The 22,258-nt window shown below is 56.4% G+C and overlaps 2 protein-coding genes across 6 annotated transcripts in view; both read right to left on the bottom strand.

The window, feature by feature from the left end:
- SRL (sarcalumenin) overlaps positions 1–785 on the bottom strand; it is a 69,376-nt gene extending 68,591 nt beyond the window's left edge. Inside the window, exon 1 of the mRNA XM_063618311.1 lies at positions 640–785. The gene's annotated coding sequence lies outside the window, so the exon portion shown is untranslated. The remainder of the gene's footprint in view (positions 1–639) is intronic.
- A 1,247-nt stretch (positions 786–2,032) lies between these two features.
- The window catches only part of TFAP4 (transcription factor AP-4), a 54,953-nt gene continuing 34,727 nt past the window's right edge, over positions 2,033–22,258 (bottom strand). For 2 of the 5 annotated variants that reach the window (XM_055242886.2, XM_055242887.2), the window contains 6 exons: positions 7,658–7,823; positions 7,446–7,544; positions 6,901–7,071; positions 5,569–5,709; positions 5,205–5,360; positions 2,033–3,065 (listed from right to left, as the gene is read on the bottom strand). In XM_055242886.2, coding sequence (XP_055098861.1) covers positions 2,871–3,065; positions 5,205–5,360; positions 5,569–5,709; positions 6,901–7,071; positions 7,446–7,544; positions 7,658–7,732 — 837 coding nt within the window. In that variant the 5' untranslated portion in view covers positions 7,733–7,823 and the 3' untranslated portion in view covers positions 2,033–2,870. Of the gene's footprint in view, positions 3,066–5,204; positions 5,361–5,568; positions 5,710–6,900; positions 7,072–7,445; positions 7,545–7,657; positions 7,824–11,600; positions 12,372–15,696; positions 17,394–18,123; positions 18,544–22,258 lie in introns of those variants that run through there. The other 3 variants (XM_055242883.2, XM_063618323.1, XM_055242884.2) reach the window with 3 other exon arrangements.

Here is a 22,258-nt window from a genome sequence, read left to right as displayed (position 1 = left end):
CTTTGAGAGGCCAAGGCGGGCGGAGCACCTGAGGTTGGGAGTTCGAGACCAGCCTGACCAACATGGAGAAACCCCCGTCTCTACTATAAGTACAAAATTAGCCAGGAGTGGTGGCGCATGCCTGCAATCCCAGCTACTCAGGAGGCTGAGGCGGAAGAATCGCTTGAACCTGGGAAGCGGAGGTTGCGGTGAGCCGAGATCGCGCCACTGCCCTCCAGCCTGGGCAACATGAGCTAAATTCCATCTCAAAAAAAAAAAAAAAATTAAAACAGCCGAGCTGGAGGTGTGTGCCTGTAATCCCAGCTACTCAGGAGGCTGAGGCGGGAGGCTCGCTTGAGCCCGGAAGGTGGAGGCTGCAGTGAGCCGAGATCGCGCCACTGCACTCCAGCCTGGGCGACACAGCAAGACTCTTTTAAAAACAGGTTTTGTTGAGTGCCGCATTGATCCGGTCCCTCCCACGCCCCCTGTGCTTCACAAAAACGTCAGGTCCGAGCTCCGGCGCGGCGGTCTCCTCCTCCGCGGGTCTGGCCCGGGGCTCGGCAGAAAGACGAGCAGCTCCTTGGGGCTGGGCATCCCCCATCGCACTCAGGTTGACACGGCAATATTTCGGATACTTTGGGTAAAAATTAAATGTCTTACGAAAAGTCCTGTCACCCGTTTCTTCATTATTTTTTACGGTGGCTTCCAGAACCTTTCGTCAGCGCGAGCTCCGTGCCCCGGGACCGCTGTCACCTGCTCTCCGGGAGGGCCCTGGGCAGGCAAGCAGCGCGCTGAAGGAGTCCGGGAGCGGATCGTGCATGAGAGCGCGCGGGCGCCAGGCGCGGGGGCGGGGCCAGACGAGCGTGCTGGCGGGAGCGCGCGCGCCATGGCCTGAGGCGTCTGGGAACATGCGCGGCGAGGGGACGGGCGGGGCGAGTCCGGGAAGGGGCGGGGCCGCAGCCGCGCCCCTGACTTCCGCCGCCTGCGGGTGAGACCGCCTACCATCTCCGGGCGCGCTTGAGCATGCAGGGGGAAATGGGATCCCCCTGGCCCGCCCCCAAGCCACGCCTCTGGCCTATGAGAACTGAGCTGTCCCGCTGGGACCGAGAGGAGCCTCCGCTGTCGCAGGGCCTGGGCGTTCCGGGCGCACTGCGCCCTCTGTTGATCCTCTTAGGAGCTGCGTGGGGACCGTCGGGCCTGCCGCTTCGCACCTGGCCGAAAGGGGTCGCTGTGCCGGGCCAGATCCTATGTAAATTTAGCTGGATAATCTCAGCAAGAGAAAATTGGTTGCAGTGCAAAGAAGCCAGGCTCAAAAGGCTGGGTTATCGCATTTATATGACATGTTGTCACAGCTAAGACTATAGCAACATAGATCAGTGGCTCCTAGGGGCTGGGTTGACCACCAAGAGGCATGGGGGCATTGGAAATGAAGGAACTAATTCATATCTTTTTTATTTTGCTTTGGTTTTATTTATTTATTATTTATCTATTTATTTATTTTTGAGACAGTTTCGCTCTTGTTGCCCAGGCTGGAGTGCAATGGCGCAATCTCGGCTCACCGCAGCCTCCGCCTCCTGGGTTCAAGCGATTCTCGTGCCTAAGCCTCCCGAGTAGCTGGGATTACAGGCATGTGTTAATTTTGTATTTTTAGTAGAGACAAGCGTTTTCTCCATGTTGGTCAGGCTGGTGTCGAACTTCCGACCTCAGGTGATCCACCCACCTTGGCCTCCCAAAGTGCTGGAATTACAGGCGTGAGCCACCGCGCCCAGTCTGATGTTTTAAATCATATCTTTAAATCATATCTCTCCTTGCTGCCCACCAAAGACCTACTCCCCAGCCTCAACACCATCTTCCATCTTTACAGAATACCCAGGGTCATCCCAGGGAAACTGAGGACCCCAATTTCTCATCGCAACACCACACACAAGCTGAGGGAGTAACTGTGCTCACACACACCCAGTCTGCTTTGGGGGGCCCAAGGAGCCCCCCTACTCTCGGCGAGGTAGCCCTGCCCTGGTCGTCAGGCCAGCCCACACCCAGGAGACTCAGAATCTAAAAAACAAAGTACAAACTTTATTTTGTTTCTTTACAAAGGCACAGTGGCCTCTTGGTTTTTTTCTCCCCACTTTCTTAACAAAATATAATAGCTTCTCCTTGAACACGAAGACCTCAAAATTGTAAAAAAAAAAAAAAAAAAACAAAGCAAACCAAAAAAAATAAAAAAACCAACAACAAACAAAACAAAAAGAGAGAGACAGACATTTTTGGGGTGGAAGATGAGACCTGGAGGCAGAGGTGGGGGCTGGGGGGTGGGAGCGTGGCGTATTCTAGTGCCAAGATGGGGAAGGGGGAGGGGGGCACAGCAGCAGCAAACCCCAACCGAGAAGCAACGGAGACCTCTGGGCCCCCAGAACGCCCCAGCCTAGTCTGACCCCCAATCATGTAAGTGCTTAAAGGAGAAAGAAGAAAACCCAAAAAGAGAAGGGAAAGGGGATTGAAGGCTGACAATCCCAGGCCGGCTCTGGGCAGGGAACAAATAACCTGGGGTTTTGTTTAATTTTCCCTGTTCTTAAAAAACATATTTAAAGGAAAAAATGCTTTTTGGCAGAGAGAGGCCAGGCATCTCCGTGTCAGCTTCCCCCAGCCCCCGGGGCCGAGGCCCAGCCCGGGTCCCGATGCTCTCACACGCTCTGCGACATCCCAGCCCCGGGACCTCGGGTTGAGTGGCTTCGTTCAAAGGTCGATTTACAGTATTGAAAAAGAGGTCATAAAAGAGACCCAAATGACGTCGTAATTTTGTAAAAATTTCTCACTCATTCGCCCACGTCTCTCCCTGTGGCTGCCCCGGCTCCCTCCAGCCCCCAGAAGGGAGAGGAGGGCTGGGGGGGTAGTCAGGGAAGCTCCCCATCCCCCGACGGCTCCTCCCGACTCTGGTCCATGGCGTCGCTGTCTGAGGCCTCGGAGTCGGAGGCGGTGTCAGAGGTGGGGGCCTCCGGGCAGCTGCGGACGGGCTTCACGATGACAGCTCGCCGCTGTTCCTCCTCCAGCTCCTGCTTTTCCTGGGTGCCCTCGATGTGCTGGATTGCCTGGACAGGGACGAACCACTGAGAAGGCTCGGCCGGGGATACACGGCCAGCCAGGAGACAGTGGGGGCCCGCAGCCAGCCACTGTCACCCCCAAAACACATATCCCAGAAATAAGCCTTGCAAAGCAGCAGGGGAGGCCCACTAGAGTGCAGGAAAAACAAACTCCTCTTTCTTTTTTTTGGAGCCGAGTTCTCCCTATATCACCCAGGCTAGAGTGTAGTGGCATGATCATAGCTTACTGCAGCCTCAGACTCCTGGGCTCCAGCGAGCCTCCTACCGCTCCCTCCCTAGTAGCTGGAACCACAGGGGCACACCACCATCCCCAGCTAACTTTTGTATTTTTGGTAGAGACGAGGGGGTTCTTGCTATGTTATCCAAGCTGATCTCGAACTCCTGACCTCAGGCAATCTTCTTGCCTCAACCTCCCAAAGCCCCGGGATTACAGGCATAAGCCACCACGCCTGACCCAGGAATAAACTTTCAAAACCCCTCTGTTAAGTTGAAAAATCCATTCCGGGAAGACGACAGTCCCAGTGCTGCTTAGAAATTATATGTATCTGCTGGGCGCGGTGGCTCACTCCTGTAATCCCAGCACTATGGGAGGCCGAGGTGGGTGGATCACGAGGTCAGGAGATCGAGACCACGGTGAAACCCTGTCTCTACTAAAAATACAAAAAAAATTAGCCGGGTGTGGTGGTGGGCGCCTGTAGTCCCAGCTATTCGGGAGGCTGAGGCAGGAGAATGGCGTGAACCCGGGAGGCAGAGCTTGCAGTGAGCCGAGATCGTGCCATTGCACTCCAGCCTGGGCGACAGAGCAAGACTCCGTCTTAAAAAAAAAAAAATAAATAAATTATATGTATCACCCAGGCGCAGTGGCTCACGCCTGTAATCCCAACACTTTGGGAGGCCAAGAAGGGAGGATCACCTGACGTCGGGAGTTCGAGACCAGCCACTCAACAGAGGCCAGAAGCCTACAAAAAATACAAAATTTGCCAGGCATGGTGGCGCACATGCCTATAATCCCAGCTACTTGGGAGGCTGAGGCAGGAGAATGACTTGAACCTGGGAGGAGGAGGTTGCAGTGAGCCGAGATCGCACCATTGCACTCCAGCCTGGGCAATAAGAGCGAAACTCCATCTCAAAAAAAAGAAATAATATGTACCTTTCATATGTTTTTGTTTGTTTGTTTGTTTTTTGAGAAAAAGTCTCACCATGTCACCCAGGCTGGAGTGCAGTGGTGCGATCTCAGCTCACTGCAACTTCCACCTCCCATGTTCAAGCGATTCTCCTGCCTCAGCCTCCTGAATAGCTAGGATTACAGGCATGCGCCACCATGTCCGGCTAATTTTTGTATTTGTAATAGAGATGGGGTTTTCACCATGTTGGCCAGGCTAGTCTCGAACTCCTGACCTAAAGTGATCCACCTACTTCAGCCTCCCAAAATGCTGGGATTTGCAGCCACCACACCCGGCCATATGTTTATGTATTTTAAAGCTTACCTATTAACTTATTAAAGGCCTTTGTTATTAATTGTATTACACAATTTGCAAAGTTTATGAGCAATTAAAATTCGAGGAGATTGATGGATTTTTGTTCCTGTTTTGGCTTTTTTGGTTGAGTTATTTATTTATTTACTTATTTACTGATTTCTGATGTTGGGCTCCTCAAGGGGCCCTGTTCAAGGGTGAATGCAACTGTAACTTCAGGCTTGACCCACAGAGCTTCCTCCTCTGTAGGAGGCCCAACTATCACCAGCCCTGCCACCTGTATCTCCATCCAGGTCCTAGGAGATGGAACTGAGACAATGTTCTGGACCAACCCAAGAGCTGGATGCAGGAACTCTGTAACCAGGGGGCTCTGGGAGCAAAGGACCCTCTCGGGAAACCCCATATTGAGGGAAGGGACAGTCTTCCTGGCCAACTCTTCCTACTGGCATGGTAGGCCCTGCCCAGATCTCTGGTCCTCACATTCTCCACTTGCAGATCCAGGGAGGGGGCCCCCCAAGGCTTCCAGCCCTCCACCCCTTCCCACACAAGCACCATGTTCCTCCTCTTCTGCCCCTCATATTCTGGACTCCCCTGAAGAGCCTGTTCCCAGAGTATGACCCCCACAAGCTGCCACTTTCTCGAGCTCAGGTACCTGCACGATGGTGTCCAGATTTTGCCGGGATGTGGAAACAGAGTTGATGACCGAGGAGGGGCCCATGGTGACGACGTTGATGTGGTGGGAGGGAGGAGGAGGCGGTGCTGGCACGATCACCGTGGGGTGGTGGGTGGGGGCCGGAGGGGGCAGAAGCTGCAAGACAGAGGCCCTCAGCCTTTCTCTCAAGGCTTCTCTTGGCCCATCCACCTCCCTTTCATGCAGAGCCGGCCAGTGTATAACTGCCTCTCCCCCTTTATATTAAGAAGCGAGAGGAGGTGGCCTAGGGAGAGGCTTCCACCATTCAAGATCACCTGTCCCCTTCCCGGTCCCCAGAGCCCACTCCCGGGCGCCTCCTGCTCACCTGGGTCCGCAGGTGCTGCTGTTCCCGCTCCAGCTTCTCCTGGTGCAGCAGCCTAACCTGTTCCTGCTGCTGCTGCAGCTGCACCTGCTGCGCGATCACCTTGAGCTTTTCCGGGTACATGTGGGCCTCCAGTGAGCGCACCTGGAGGCAGGACAGCCTGGGCTCAGGGCCAGGACCGGGAGCACACCCTACCCTATCAGTCTCACAGCAGCTCATTCACTCCTGCTGAAAACCCTAGCATGGGGCGGGCCCCCCTCAGCAGAGGCCAGAAGCCTTTCCAGAGCCCTTCAGCCCCTGGCTCCTCTCGCCTCCCACCTCGGCCTCCACTGGACCATGCTCCCTCCTGCCCGAGTCTTTGCCTATGCTGTTCCCTCTGCCAGGAACACCTTTCTCTGTCCTTTGGTTAACTATGAGACTGAACTTCCCACTTCCATGGAGAAGCCGTGGGGCGTCCCTTGAAAAATCCCTCCTGATGGCACCGCTCCAGCCTGGACTTCAATATGGTTAAGTTTTTTGTTGTTTTTTGGTTTTTTTGAGACATGGTCTCCTTCTGTCACTCAGGCTGCAGTGTAGTGGCACGATCGTGGCTCACTGCAGCCTCCACCTCCTGGGCTCAAGCAATCCTCCCAGCTCAGCCTCCTGAGTAGCCGGGACTACAAGCACACCCCACCACACCTGGCTAATTTTTGTATCTTTTTTGGTAGAGACAGGGTCTCACTATGCCTCCCAGGCTGATCTCAAACTCCTGGGCTCAAGCGATCCTCCCACCTCAGCCCCGAAAAGTGCTGGGATTACAGGTGTGAGCCACCATACCCAGCCCATCACGGTTGCTTTTTTTTTTTTTTTTGAGACGGAGTCTCGCTCTGTCGCCCAGACTGGAGTGCAGTGGCATGATCTCGGCTCACTGCAAGCTCTGCCTCCCAGGTTCACGCCATTCTCCTGCCTCAGCCTCCCAAGCAGCGGGGACTACAGGCGCCCACCACCACGCCCGGCTAATTTTCTTTGTTTTGTTTTGTATTTTTAGTAGAGACGGGGTTTCACTGTGTTAGCCAGGATGGTATTGATCTGCTGACCTCAGGTGATCCACCCGCCTCGTCCTCCCAAAGCATGGTTACATTTTTGAGATCCTTTGGCTAATCTCCCACACCCCAAAGAAGACGGTGGCCCCCAAGGGCAGGGACGTGTCTGTCTTGCTCCCCACTCCTAGGCCTGGCACCGCAGTAGGTGCTCCTGTAAGTAGGGTTCAACCGAGGGCCGCAGAGCATGAGGCGCGACCCCAGGCTCCACGCCCTCTGCACCGCGCGCCGCGCCCAGCAGAGGGCGCTGCCTCACCTGCTCCTCCAGCATCATGCGCACCGAGCGCTCCTTGTCCAGCTGCTGCCGCAGCTCAATCATCTCCCGCCGCAGGTCCTCCGCCTTCTCGTCCTCCCAGATGTCCGGGGAGCCTATGCCTTCGTCCTTGTCCTCTGCCCGCCGTCGCTTGGGGGACGAGCCGCTCAGCTCCTGGGGACCCCAAGGAGTCGGTCAGTGTGCCTGACACCTCGGTACCACCACGGAGATTGGGGTTCCATCGCAGCCCCCCAAAGCTGCCCAACACAGGTGAATCTTCATTAGGGAGCCCCTTCTGCAAGTCCAACAAACCAGCCAAATGCCAGGAGAATGGGCTGCTTTACATAACAGTCACCTGGCTCCTTCCAGAGCCCACTCCACCGCACTTGACCGATGGGGAAACTGAGGCCGGGGCAGAAAAAAAACTGCCTGGAAGTACTTGTCAGTGGGCAAGAAGGGGCCTGCAGCCACACCTGAGTCCCAGGCCCATGGCTGGGTCCAAGGCATGCCCATGCCAGGGAGAGGGAGCCATGAAGGACAGGGCGCACCTGGATGAAGCGCTTGAGCTGTGTGTTCTGCTGCAAGAGCCTGGTCTTCTCCTGCTCCAGGGAGAAGATGTACTCGGCTGTCTGCTGGAGAATGGCTGCCTGAGGGCGTGGAAAAGCCGAGAGTCAGGCTGGCAGTGTTTACCAGAGCTCACCTTCCTCTCCCGGCGGGAACCTGCCGGCTCCTCCAGGAAGCCCTCCCTGCTCTCACCCACCTTGCTGAGCTTCTCTCCATCTGTGTGGGGGATGAGGGTCTTGAGGGACTGGAATCCCGCGTTGATGCTCTGCATGCGCCTCCGCTCGTTGCTGTTGGCAATCTCCCGCCGAATCCGCCGCTCCTGGTCCCGCTGAGTCTCGGGGGTTAATGGAATGTTGGCAAGGCTGCCAGAGAGGACAAGGACAGGCTCGGCCAAGGCGCCCTCTTCATCATTCATCTCCAGAGGGCCCCAGTGGAAACTGCATCCCTCCCCTCCTGCAAAAGATGCCAGGCCACCCCCAGAGGGTGATGGAGCGGTGCTCTCTGGGACATCGGGGCAGACTGAATCAGCTCACTGCGGGTAACATAGTCTGCTCAGAACCCACCCCGGGCCAGGCACAGTAATCCCAGTTCTTTGGGAGGTCAAGGCCAAGGATCATTGAGCCTTAGAGTTTGAGATCAGCCTAGACAACATAGTGAGACCCTGTCTCTACAAAAAAATAAAATTAGCCAGGTGTGGTGGTGCATGCCTGTAGTCCCAGCTACTCAGGAGGCTGAAGTGGGAGAATCGCTTGAGCCCAGGGGTTGGAGACTGCAGTGAGCTATCATCATGCCACTGCACTTCAGTCTGGGCAACAGAGCAAGACCTTGTCTCAACAACAACAACAAAAACTTATCCCCTCCCTGGCTTTCCTCACAGGGAGCAGTCTCTCCTCCGGAACAGAATTCCCAGTGTATCTGAGCATCAAAACATCCAGGAGCTTAGAAACTACGCAGACGACTGGTGCTGGTCCCAGCGTCTGACTAGCAGGCCCCCGGTGGGGCCCAGAAACGTGCGTGGTGTGATTCTGATGCACGTGGGATGCAGACGACATTCAGGGACGCTGTCCCCGCTCCTGGAACACTTCTGAGTGACTTGCTAGGCACCTGGAGCGCCTCTTCAGCGTCTCAGGCTTTGCCACCCCAGGACTGAGGATGACGTCCCCACTCCCTTCCTACCCTCACGGCCATGCCTCCCACCACAAGCCCCAACCCCACTAGGCTAAGATTTCACGGAAGACAAGTACCACTCACTCCCCAAAAAGACGCCAAGCCAACAACCCCTGGGGACACTGCTCCCCACAGCCCCCACACTCCAACAGACAGACCCACCCTGTGCCGGAGAAGCGAGGCTCCCACCATGCTGTGGGGAGCCCTACTGACCCTTGCAGGAGCAGTGGCCAGTGCGTGAGAAGGCAGCCTGGGGGAAGAGGGCGTGGCTGCTGGCTGGGGGCGTGGCTTCGGACGAGGGCGGGGCGTGCGCCAGGGGGCAGGGCTGCGGGCCGGGGCGCGGAGGCCGCGGTTGTGGGCCCGGGTGCGGAGGCCGCGGTTGTGGGCCCAAGGCCACGCTCCCGAGGGTTGGGCCTGTGTGTGGCCTGGAGGAGGCATGTCCCCCTCCCTGGACCTCCCCTGCAACTCCCCCCGCCCCTGGCCTGATAGCTTCCAGATGCTGGGATCCCAGCAGAGGCTGCCAGCCCCACCCGAAGCCGCAGCCCCGGCCTCTTCCTGAAGGGCTCTCCCGGGGTGCCCTGTTCCAGGACTGGGCCAAGGGGGCTCATGCCCCTGAATCCGGGAGAACAGGAAAAGGGTTCTGGGCAGCTCCTGCTCCATTGACGAGGGCAGTCTGGGGTCAAGGGGCTGCCAAGTCTAACTCCCCTGCTGTGTGCCCTGGCCCCTTCGCCAACCCGCAGGCGGAAAGGAGATTGCATGGACCCAGGAGGGAGCACATCTTTAACAGCTAGAAACAGCCGTGGCCTTCCTGGCCCCACCTAGCCTGCCCATCTGTCCAGCCTTGGCTCCCTGTGGGACCCTGGACGCATCCCTGCCCCTTCCCCGGCCTCAGCTTCCTCTCCCAATACAGAGGTGTCCGACGCCGGAAGTCTGGATGCAAATTAGCCTCCTTCCGTCCGTCCTCATCAAGCCAAGCCCCCTCCTCCATCAGGACCCAAAGGCCCAGGGCCTGTACACAGGGTACAAGTCGCTTACAGGGTCTTGAAATGTCAGCGCTGCAAAAGGGGCCCGGGCCCCCCACTTTCCGTGAGAGACTTTAGAGTGCAAAGCAGAGAGGGGATGGTTTTAGGGTCAGTCAGCTGGATGTCAGTGCCCTCACTTCTCCCGGTTCCCCTGCCCTGAAGTGGAGGTGACAGGAGGACTGGAGCAGGCCTGCTGCACAGCTGTGTGTGGCCCAGCCTTGGGGTGGAGTCCAGGCTCCCAGGCCTGGCACAGCTTCAGACCATACCATCTCTGAGAGGCCAGCAGGCCAAGGGGACCAGGACTGCTCTGCAGTGGGTGGCTTAAAGCTGGGGCTCTGTGGAGGTAAGAGGTGGGAAGAGATGTCCATAGGAAGCCACAACACAAGGTAAGTGCAATCTGGAGGCATCGCCATCCCCCTCAGGAGAGATGTGGTGAGAGACCCCCACCCACCTAGCCCCTGGGCCCCTCCTGGCAATGCCCAAAGGCCAGAGCTGACCAGGGGGTGAAAAGGGAACACCGAGTCCAGCCTTGGGCCACCTGAAAGCTGGCCCTCCTAGAGGGTCCACAACAGAGGGATACTTTTTTTTTTTTTTAAGTTTTTGGCGAGAATTGTCTCGCTGAATTGTCACAATCTTCCTGAGTCAGGTGGCCTGAAGACTCCCATGTAAAGCGGGGGACACAGAGGTTTGGGTAGGGACCAGCTGCAGCAAGCACTGGGCGTGAACCCTGACCCCAGAGCAGGTGTCAGGCCATAGGGCAGAATGAGCTCTGACTGTCCCACAGAGCCAGATGCCCCAACCGGCAGGTAACAGTTATCCCTGTAAAAGAGAAGACCAGGCCGGGCACAGTGGCTCACACCTATAATCCTAGCACTTTGGGAGGCCAAAGCAGGAGGATCGCTTGAGCCTCAGAGTTCAAGACCAGCCTGGGCAACATAGTGAGACCCCATCACTAGAAAAAAGAAATCAGCCAGGCATGGTAGAGTGTGCCTATTGTTCCAGCAACTCAGGAGGCTAAGGTGGGAGGATGGAATAAGTCCAGGAGGTTGAGGCTGCAGTGAGCTGTGATCGTGTCACTGTACTCCAGCCTAGGCAACAGAGTGAGACCTTGTCTCAAAAAAAAAAAAAAAAAAAAGACCAGGCATTCGGAAATCGCTGTAATCGTCTAACTCTTTTTATTATTCACAGACCTCGTTTACATTTTTCCCTGCCTAATTCTCACAGAAACCCAGTGGGGCGGCCGAGATCACAGTGAGCAAGCAATGCAGGGTGGTGGGAAGGAAGGTTATAATCCCAAGGTCAAGCAGCCAGACCGGGCACAATAGCAACCTGCAGACGCCAACCCACTGAAGCGCCTCTACTGACCGCTAGTTCACACAGCCCGCCACTTACCAGAAGGGGGTGTGTGACTGCAAGCTCAGCCATCACCCCTGCCCCTCTGAACACAAGCCCACAAGTGAGGTGACTTGCCCAAGGTCACACCCAGCAGCTGGGCAGGGCAGGGTGCAGCCAGATGCACCCTCCTGCACCTCCCAGCCCAAGTCCCACCAACTCCTCTGCTCTTGGGAGCTGACCCTCAGCCTCTTCCTTCCCTTCCCTGCAAGGCAGCGCACTAACTGGGAGACCAAAGGAGACCACCAGACCCCAGTCGCGAAAACCCCAGCCGGAATTTCTCACAAGGAAGAGGAGCTGGGGCCGGGATCAGGGGCCTGTGTCGCCTCCTCCTCTGCACCAGAATCTGCCGGCCCAGCTTCTCCAATACTCCATCCTGCCTCCTTCCTCTCCAAAGCCATCAGCCCAGTCTCCTGGCTTAGAAACCAGCTGCTGGCTAACCTAGTGCTTAACTTAGGTTAAGCACTTTCTTAAATCCAAGAAAGCAAATTTCCCCCCAAAGGTACAGTTCCTCGTGGGGACCTGAATCTGCCACCAAGACCCTCAAATATAACTCACCTAAATTGCCCTGGAAGTACAAGCCGACAGAGTCCTTTAATAGAATGCATTCTACCCAAGGCTTCTGATTGGTGGAATAGGAGCTAACCAGGGGTTGTGATTGGTGGAGTGCCGGCTAACCAGGAATTCTTATTGGTGGAATGCTGACCAACCAGGACTTCTGATGGCTGACCAACCAGGGGTTCCTGTTGATGAAGGATGGTTAATTGAAATTTCCAGGTGATACTGCACTGAATAAAGTGGATTTTTCTGCAAATGCCTGAAAGTTTCTGATAGCTCTTTCTGGGGTTTTGCATTTACGGTTAAGGTCTGTAAAGGTCCTACACACACAGTAAAGGTCCACTATCCTCTCCCTGGCCACTTCAGACTCCTCCAGGTGAAAATCAAAGGTGACCCAAGTCCACTGACACCGAGGTTCTCTTTTTTCTTTTGACTGAGTCTCGCTCTATTGCCCAGGCTGGAGTGCAGTGGCGCAATCTTGGCTCACTGCAATCTCTGCCTCCCGGGTTCAACCGATTTTCATGCCTCAGCCTCCCAAGTAACTGGGATCACAGGCGTGAGCCACCAAGCCCGGCTAATTATGGGGGGCGGGGGACGGGTTTGAGATGGAGTCTCGCTCTGTTGCCCAGGCTGGAGTGCAGTGGCACAATCTCAGCTCACTGCAATTTCTACCTCCCGAGTTCAAGCAATTCTCATGCCTCAGCCTCCCGAGTAGGTGGGATTACAGGTGCCCACCACCACGCCCGGCTAATTTTTGTATTTTTAGTAGACATGGGGTTTCGCCATGTTGGCCAGGCTGGTCTCGAACTCTTGACCTCGTGATCTGCCCACCTCGGCCTCCCAAAGTGCTGGGATTATAGGCATGAGCCACCATGCCCAGCCACACCAAGGCTCTCTTGCTTCTTGCAAGCCAGCCTCCTGGGTCCAACCAGGCAGGGGCTGCCCTAGATTTAGGAATAAGGTCACTGAGCAGCCAATGGCCAGGGAACAAAATTTGGGCACCAGCCTTGGATGCTAAGGCAAGAGCCGCCACACCTACCACTACGGCACCCACAAAATCTGCTGAGATTGACACTGGCGTCCCAACCAGACACTTGGGGGAATGGGGCCATGCCCTTCAAGTCTAGAACCCTGCCAGGACCTATCCCTCCTGCCCAGCCCAAAGTCAAGTACCCCCAATCCCTCTACACCTGCCTGCCCAGCTCCAGCCTCAAACCGGCCACTGAGAACTTTCATTTCACACTGCCCTGAGGTCACTCACATACCTCAGGGTCACTTAACATCTATACAGTCAACGTGTGAAAGTCCACATGGGATTCTCCCAAACCCAAAAAAGCACTAAGGCACTCATCCTTCTCTAACCTAATCAGCCCGAGGTTCTCATCCATGCTCCATCCCCGCTGCTGCTACACTACTCACCCATACTCTGCACTGTGACCTGGCCAGTCTGCTGCCCTTCCCCTCGGTCCCAGAACACACCATGCCCAGGCTGTTGCCATCAGAAACATCCCTGCCTCCCTCCCTTTCCCAAAGCTCCTCCAGCCCATCAGTGGGAATCCTGCACTGGGCTCAAGTGCAAAAAGTCCAGCCTTGCCATTTACTAGCTGTGGAACACCAAGCCTCAGTTTCCTCCATCTATAAAATATGGAAACACTGCTTCACTTCACAGGGTAATGGTGAAGTTTAAAAGAGATCAAGAAAGGCCGGGCACGGTGGCTCACGCCTGTAATCCCAGCACTTTGGGAGGCTAAGGTGGGCAGATCACCTGAGGTCAGAAGTTTCAGACCAGCCAGGCCAACATGGTGAAACCCCCTCTCTACTAAAAATACAAAAATTAGCCGGGTGTCGTGGGACGTGCCTGTAGTCCCAGCTACTTGGGAGGTCGAGGCCCGAGAGTTAGTTTGCACCCAGGTGTCCAGGACACCCATGAAACTCTTAGGGGGTCTACAAGACCTTTTAGAACCACAAGGCTGTGAGCTGCTGAGCACAGGAGTCACATCCTGTTCCTGGCTGTATCCTCAGTCCCGGCAGAACGTTGTTGCTTCATAAATAAATCAGGAACCCAACAAACACTCCAAAGCCTTCAATTTTCTCCAACTCCTTATGGGAGCTTTTTAAGTTTTATTATTTTTTTAATTTATTTTTATTTATTTATTTAGAGGCAGGGTCTCACTCCCGCCACCCAAGCTGGAGTGCAATGGCATGATCTCGGCTCACTGTAGCCTCAACTTCTTGGGCCCAGGTCATCCTCCTTCCTCAGCCTCCCAAGCAACTGGGAGTATAAATGCACACCATTCACACCCGGCTAGTTTTTTGTATTTTTAATAGAAACAGGGTTTCGTCATGTTGCTGAGGCTGGTCTTGAACTCCTGGGCTCAAGTGATCCTCCCGCCTTGGCCTCCCAAAGTGCTAGGGTTACAAGAGTGAGCCACTGCACCCAGTCTTACTATTTTTTTTTAAGAGACAGGGTCTCTGTTACCCAGGCTAGAGAGCAATGGTATGATCACAGCTCAATGCAATCTCCAATTCCCGGGCTCAAGCAATCCTCCTGCCTCAGCCTCCCAGGGAGCTGAGACTACAGGCACATGCCACCATGCCGGGCTAATTTTTTTATTTTTTGTAGAGGTGGGGTCTTGCTATGTTGCCCAGGCTTGGTCTCGAACTCCTGGGCTCAAATGATTCTTTCCCCTCAGCCTTCCAAAGCACTGGGATTACAGGCTTGAGCCACCGAGCCAGGCCTAGAAGCTTTAAGATACAGATGGAGGCCGGGAGTGGTGGCTCACGCCTGTAATCCCAGCACTTTGGGAAGCTGAGGTGGGAGGATCACAAGGTCAGGAGATCGAGACCATCCTGGCTAACACAGTGAAACCCTGTCTCTAATTCAAATACAAAAAATTAGCAGGGCGTGGTGGTGGGCACCTGTAGTCCCAGCTACTTGGGAGGCTGAGGCAGGAGAATGGCGTGAACCCGGGAGGCAGAGCTTGCAGTGAGCCGAGATTGCATCACTGCACTCCAGCCTGGGTGACAGAGCGAGATTCCGTCTCAAAAAAAAAAAAAAAATACAGATGGAGAGTCCGGGAACGGTGGCTCATGTCTGAAATCCTAGCACTTCGGGAGGACGAGGCGGGCAGGTCACAAGATCAGGAGATCGAGACCATCCTGGCCAACATGGTGAAACCCCGTTTGTACTAAAAATACAAAAATTAGCCGTGCATGGTGGAGCGGGCCTGTAGTCCCAGTTACTTAGGAGGCTGAGGCAGGAGAATTGCTTGAACCCTGGAGGCAGAAGTTGCAGTGAGCCGAGATTGCACCACTGCACTCCAGCCTGTGCGACAGAGTGAGAGCCCATCTCAAAACAAACAAACAAACAAAACACAAGATATGGATGGAGACTATCATACACCTGTCCATATACCTGCTTTTAAGACTCTGAATGTCGGGCCGGGCGCGGTGGCTCACGCTTGTAATCCCAGCACTTTGGGAGGCCGAGGCGGGCGGATCACGAGGTCAGGAGATCGAGACCACGGTGAAACCCCGTCTCTACTAAAAATACAAAAAATTAGCCGGGCGTGGTGGCGGGCGCCTGTAGTCCCAGCTACTCGGAGAGGCTGAGGCAGGAGAATGGCGTGAACCCGGGAGGCGGAGCTTGCAGTGAGCCGAGATTGCGCCACTGCACTCCAGCCTGGGCGACAGAGCGAGACTCCGTCTCAAAAAAAAAAAAAAAAAAAAAGACTCTGAATGTCAGTGGCTGGGCACAGTCACTCATGCCTGTAATCCTAGTACTTTGGGAGGCCAAGGTGGGCAGATCACCTGAGGTCAGGGGTTCGAGACCAGCCTGGCCAACCACCATGGTGAAACCCCATCTCTACTAAAAATACAAAAATTAGCCAGGCATGGTGACACATGCCTGTAATCCCAGCTACTTGGGAGGCTGAGGCAGGAAAGTCGCTTGAATCTAGGAGGCGGAGGTTGCAGTGAGCCAAGATTGCACCACTGCACTCCATTCTGGGTGACAGAGTGAGACACTGTCTCAAAAAAAAAAAAAAAAAAAGACTGAGTGTCATTTTAACAGCTACCAGGCACTTTCCATACTCACAGCTAATTTTCTCACAGGTGCTCTGTTTTCCAGAGACTGAGAACCATTAGGCGACAGGTCCAAAACCTGCAGCTTGTGTGTGCAGCACCGTGCCCTACAATCCCCTCTGGCAGGCCTGGGAGACAGAAAGACAGGGAGATCCCTGCTGGTCACTGAGGGATGGAGCAAAGCCCACCAGCCTGAGATGACCCAGAGAAGCAAATGCATGTGGCCAGAAGGTCCTGCCTAATGAACCCATTTGATCCCGGACAGGCTTCCCACCTCACCCTGCAACCCTACTGAAGGTAAACAAATCCAGGGACCCCCAACTCCATGCCTAATGCACAGCTGACAACTGTCTTGCAATGGACGTTGCCATGCCCAACCCTGGACGAAGGCCCTACACCTTCAAGCCCTTGGCCTACCAAGATCCAGCTACCCTGGGGGACTGCTGGTACCCTCCAAAGGAAGGCTTGGGGCAGGGATAAATTGAAGCCAGAGTCTTAGGGGACCCTGAGAGGACTCACCCAAGGCCCAGGCATGGCAGCCACAGGGCCCCCCAACCCTGCCCAGGATCAGGCCCACAATGTCCTCTCCAGTAGGCACAGCAGCTCAACTGTACCTCCGCGCGCTGCCCAGCCCTGCCCTGCAAAAGCATGCAACCCCAGGACAAGGGTTCAAGTTCCAGCTCCACCACTTGCTGCAGTGGTCCCTTCTCCAGTCTCTGTGTCCTCCTCTTTACTAGGAATCAAAAGACACTTTTGACTCATAGAAAGAGTATGACAACTCAATGAGAAAATTCTAGCAAAGTGAGTACCTAGAACACAAAAAGAGCTCAAGAAGTTTTTTTACTTATTATTACTGGGCCCTCCAGGTGGGTCTCGTGCAAGGGCCAGCCCTCGGGGCATCCCTGCCAGCTGCCAAATCCATCAACTGGCCCAAGTCTATGTATTGACTGGAAACTTCAGAGTAGCCTTAAGGTGGGGACCCCTGGGGCAGAGGGTTGGGCAGGAGTGTCTACACGTGTGCAGCAACCTTCCCTCCAGGCCGGATTCTGCAGGCGCTAGTGTCCACCAGCCTGTGCCACACCGGCGGGCTCCTCCTCCCTCAATCCCCGCCCAGACTGCCTCCGGCGGCAGAGCACGTGGCTCCAGCCCTGGGGAGCCATTTCGCTCCTGGAGCAGCGCGGCAGGAAAGGGGCCGCAGGTCCCAAACTTGCGCACGCCGCAGAACGCCCACCTCCCCCACACCCCGCCCAGGGGGTCGTTCAAAATGCAGATGTCCGGGCCCCAGCGATCAGAGTTCCAGGCATGTGCATTTTAAGAAGTGTGCGGGGTGGTTTGGCTGTGTGTGGTCCTTGAATCCATCACCCTTTGGGTTTAGAGCAACCTAGGACCAAAGCTTGCAAAGTGGCTTCTGGGGAGGCCTGCGGACCTCGGGCCACCCACCCGGCTGGGGGACCCGACGCTTTCGGTTTACGGCAGGGGGGAGGGGCGTTGGATGGGAAAGTTTGCAGGGGAAACCCACGTGCGGCGGGAAGCTGCCCTGCGAGGCTAGGGGCGGCCTCAGGTGTCCCTTCCCCAAAAGGCCTGCCCACCTGGCCCGCCGTGCCCATCGTGCCCGCGGGGGCCGAGCTTTGTGCAGGGAAAGCGTGGCCCAGGAGCGCCTACAAATCCCAGAATGCTGCACCAGCAGGACACGGAGAACTACAGCTCCCGCGAGGCCGCGCGCAGAGGTCCGCCTACTCCAAGAGGGCTGCAGAGTCACGTCCAGGCCTCGCTAGTAAACAGCGCCCGGGCGCGGGCGGGCGAGCGAGCGGCAGCCAACGTGCCCCGGGCCGCGGCGCCCCTACCGGCCGCGCGGGCCCCTCGGGGTCCGCCCACCCCCCACACCCACACGCGAGCACGCCCCCGACCCCGCTGCAGCCCCGCTCTGCAAACATGCACAGTGCCCGGCTCCCCGCCCCCACCCCGCGCCGGGAGCCGCGGCATGGCTGCATTGTAGCCGCCCTAGCTACACCCCCACGCGCGCCCCGGGCCCCCAGACCCCCTTGGATGGGGACTACCTAAGATCGCGAGGAAGGAAGGAGAGGAAGGAAGCCGCCGCGGGAGGGGGAAAGAGGAAGCGCGGGGGGGAAGGCCACCAGCACCAAGCATGGCCGGGACTGCTGCAGAACCACGTGGGTCTGTTTGCAATTTACAAACGTCGCGACTCGCCCGCCTGCAGCGGACAAAAGTGGCCGGGGCCGCTTGGGGCCCCCATACTCCAAGGGAGGAGGGTCCCGGGGCGGCGCGGACCCGGCGCGTGGAGCTGCAGCCGTCCCCGCAGCTAAGAAAGGCTAGCGGGGACGACGGCGCGGGCCATGCGTGCGCACACGCGCGCCCGCCCGGGCGGGCTGGCCGGGGGCTGCAGTGGTAGGAAGGGGGTGGGGGGAGGAGGAGTACACACCTACAGAGCCCTCCTATCACTTCTTTCTCTGTTTTCCTGAAATGTTGCAAAGAGGGCACCTTCTGAGTGGGCACCATGAAATACTCCATAGCGATCGGCCCCCCTCCTCTGCACGAGCCAGGTCCCGCGATCAGCCGGAGAATGCAAGATGGAAATCCGAATCAAAGGGCAGCGCCGGACGGAGGTGCAGAATCGGCCGGTCCCAGATGCTGGCGGCGGCGGCGGCGGCGGCGGCGGCGGCGAGGGGAGGGAGGCGGGCGGGAGGGGCGGGAGGGAGGTCTCTCCGGCCTGCCTCCCCGGGCGTGTGTATGTGTGTGTGTGTGTGTGTGTGTGTGTGTTTGCAGCTGATCAGATGTCTGTTTCAAGGCGGGAAACAGCTGGTGAAAACTCAGCACTCCCCCGGCCTCCTTCCGCGGAGTAAGGAATTGCATGTAAACAAAGGACTATTTGCAGCGCCCCCCAGGCGGCGCGAGGCCGGGGCGAGAGTGGCGCAGGCCCCCGGGGACCGGCTGCAACCGGGGTCTGCAGACCTCTCGCGGGGCACAGGGGGCCGGGGGCCGCGGGCGGGCTTGGGGGGCGCGGCGTGAATGAAGGGAGCTGCGGCCGAGCTACATGCGCCACTATGGGTGATGAGGTCCATCAGCTGACAGGTTGGCAAGCGTTGCAAAAAAAAAAAAAAAAAACGCCAGCCACCGCGCAGGGAGCCCAGCCCGTGCAGCCCGGGGTCCAGCAGCGACTGCCCAGAGCAGGGTCCGCGCGCTCGGCTGGCCCGCAGGGAGGAGGGGGCGCGGCTGGGTCGGGCGTACAGCGGCAGCAAGGAAGGCGGCCTGGGGTTCGCGCTTGGGGCTTCTGCTTTTTCACCATTGCAACTGCACGGAGCGGAGTCTCTCCGGTGTGCTCCCTTCGAGCCGAGCCCAGGGCCCCCTGGAAACTTGCGTCACAGCCACCGCTTCCCACATGTAACTTGGGGCTGACTTCGGAGGCCGGCCAGCTTCCTCTCTCCCTCCTTGCTTAGCTGGCCGCACGGCCGGGACTGTGGATCCTGGGAATCCTGGACCCGGCGACGGGACGGCAAAGGGCGCCTCGGATGCTGGGGCCGCCCTAGGAAGCCGGGGGCCCCGGCAGGGAGGGAAGGGTGGTGGCGGGCCCGAACGGCAGCGGCCCCCGGGCGCAGGCTGCCAGCGCTGCCGGGAGGTCTGCTGGTTGCCGCCGGGTCCCCTGCTATTCCCCCGGACCCCCACTGTTCCCTCCGCGGGCTGAAGGCTGCAGCTTCTCATTCATAACAAAGCCCGTGTGGGACTTGCCCCTCCGCCAGGGTGCGCTCCCCACGAGGGGGTGACGACTTGGGGCAGGGACGGGGACCCTGGCGGCGAGCTTCCGTCCTCCGCTCGCACGCCCCACCTTCTGGCCCCAGGCCCTCCCCTGGCTCCTGGAGGGTTGGCTCCTGGCTCAGGAAGCCCACGCCTGCCTTGGAATGTCCTGGATCCTGTCCGCCGCCTTCCAGGTTCCGCCTAAATCGCGCCTCCTAATTTGACTTATTCCTACTAGTAACAATAGTTACTGTTATTATTGGGAAATATTGTTATTAGATGTTGCCAGCACCCGATGGATGCCGAGCAGTTTTGCATACATGCTCTCCAATCCTTGAAGCAACCTGTTAGGCAGTTTCTGTAAGGAGAGATCCCAGACCACTTGACAAAAAAAAGTCCCTGGAAGGCTTACTATATTTTTACTTAAAAAAAAAAAAAAAAAAAAAACTTTTGGCTGGGCGCATTGGCTCACGCCTGTAATCTCAGCACTTTGAGAGGCTGAGGCGGGTGGATCACCTGAGGTCGGAAGTTCGAGACCAGCCTGACCAACATGGAGAAACCCCGTCTCTACTAAAAATGCAAAATTAGCCGAGGGCGTGGCGGCGCATGCCTGTAATCTCAGCTACTCAGGAGGCTGAAGCAGGAGAATCGCTTGAACCCGGGAGGCGGAGGTTGCAGTGAGCCAAGATCATGTCATTGCACTCCAGCCTGGGCAACAAGAGCGAAACTCCGTCAAAAAAAAAAAAACAAAAACTTTTTACTGTTTTTCAATAAACAGAGATGGGAGTCTCACTGTGTTGCCCAGCCTGGTCTTGAACTCCTGGGACTCAAGGAATCCTACCTCTACCTCCCAAATTGCTGGGATTACAAGCATGGGCCATGGATGGCCCTGGCGGGAAGTCTTTCTTTTTTTTTTTTTTTTTTTGAGACGGAGTCTCGCTCTGTCACCCAGGCTGGAGTGCAGTGGCGTAATCTCGGCTCACTGCAAGCTCCGCCTCCCGGGTTCACGCCATTCTCCTGCTTCAGCCTCCCGAGTAGCTGGGACTACAGGCGCCCGCCACTGCGCCCAGCTAATTTTTTTTTTTTTTTTTTTGTATTTTCACTGTGGTCTCGATCTCCTGACCTCGTGATCCGCCCGCCTCGGCCTCCCAAAGTGCTGGGATTACAGGCGTGAGCCACCGCGCCTGGCGGGAAGCCTGTTTTTAACCGCCCTTAGTGAGCAAGCTATTCTTTTTTTTTTTTTTTTTTTTTTTTTAAGAGGGAGTCTTGCTCTGTCACCCAGGCTGGAGTGCAGTGGCACGATCTTGGCTCACTGCAACCTTCGCCTCCTGGGTTCAAGTGATTCTTCTGCCTCAGCCTCCCAAGTAGCTGTGGTTACAGGCACACACCACCAAGCCCGGCTAATTTTTGTATTTTTAGTACAGATGGGATTTTGCCCTGTTGGCCAGGCTGGTCTCGAACTCCTGACCTCAGGCGATCTGCCCGCCCCGGTCCCCCAAAGTGCTGTGATTGCAGGCATGAGCCACCTCACCCAGCAGTGAGCAAGCTATTCTGATGCATTACTGTCTCCTTATCCTCTCATTTTGCAGATGAGAAGACAGAGGCTCACAGTTGCAGATAAGGATGCACTCAGGAGTGCTGGCTGCCACACCTCACCTCTGATCAGGGCCTTATTTTGTACTTGCTTTGGTTCTTTTCCAGAGCAAAGCATTCTGTCATACTTAGTTATATGTGGCCTTCAAAGTGTTCTCTGGATGTCTCCCTGGTTCAATTTTTTTTTTTTTTTTGAGACGGAGTCTCGCACTGTGGCGCGATCTCGGCTCACTGGAACCTCTGCCTCCCAGGTTCAAGCGATTCTCCTGTTCTCCTGCTTTAGCCTCCCAAGTAGCTGAGATTACAGGCGCCCGCCACCAGGCCTGGCTAATTTTTGTGTATTTTTAGTAGAGACAAGGTTTCACTATGTTGGCCAGGCTGGTCTCGAACTCCTGACCTCGTAAACCACCCACCTCTGCCTCCCAAAGTGCTGGGATTACAGGCGTGAGCTACTGCACCTGGCCTCCTTGGTCCAGTTTTGTCTCCCAGAGAAGAGGGACTGTGCTTTTACTCTTTTCTCTCTTCACGGGGGATGGTACACGGCTGGGCACATATGTGAACTGCAGAGAGTGATCTGCAAAGCTGATATCCCTGGAGACAGCCTTGGCAGAAAGGATGAGAGGGAGACCTTAGGCACAAGTAGGTGGCCCAGGCAGACCCGGGAGCTGGCTGCCCACACTGAACTGGGTAGTAGGCGCCCATCCCCTCTCCTAATAAATCAAGGAAGCCCCCGCAAAGCAGTGGCATTTGGAGTCCGGCCCAGGGGATGACAGAGACCTGCTTTTTCATTTGTCTTGGAAGTCATTTCTAGGCCCTCACAGACTCTGGTTCCTGGGGCAAGAGTTGAGGCCGCAAAATGTAAGAGAGTGCCCAAAATTTCAATCCCCAAGATAAATTATGTTGAGTTTTCTTTGTTGTTATTGTTGTTATTTGTTTTGAGACGGAGTCTTGCTCTGTCACCCAGGCTGGAGTGCAATGGTGCAATCTCGGCTCACGGCAACCTCCGCCTCCCGGGTTCAAGTGATTCTCGTCCCTCAACCTCCTGAGTAGCTGGGACTACAGGAGTGCGCCACCATGCCCAGGTATTTTTTGCAATTTTTGTAGAGATAGGGTCTCGCCATGTTGCCCAGGCTGGTCTCGAACTCCTGACCTCAAGTGATCCAACATCCTTGGTCTCCCAAAGTGCTGGGATTACAGACATGAGCCACTGCGCCCGGCCTCAAATTATGTCT

The sequence above is a fragment of the Symphalangus syndactylus genome, chromosome 14, assembly GCF_028878055.3.
Source record: "Symphalangus syndactylus isolate Jambi chromosome 14, NHGRI_mSymSyn1-v2.1_pri, whole genome shotgun sequence".
In the NCBI taxonomy this organism is placed as follows: Eukaryota; Metazoa; Chordata; class Mammalia; order Primates; family Hylobatidae; genus Symphalangus; species Symphalangus syndactylus.
This window is presented reverse-complemented; position numbering and strand designations above follow the sequence as displayed.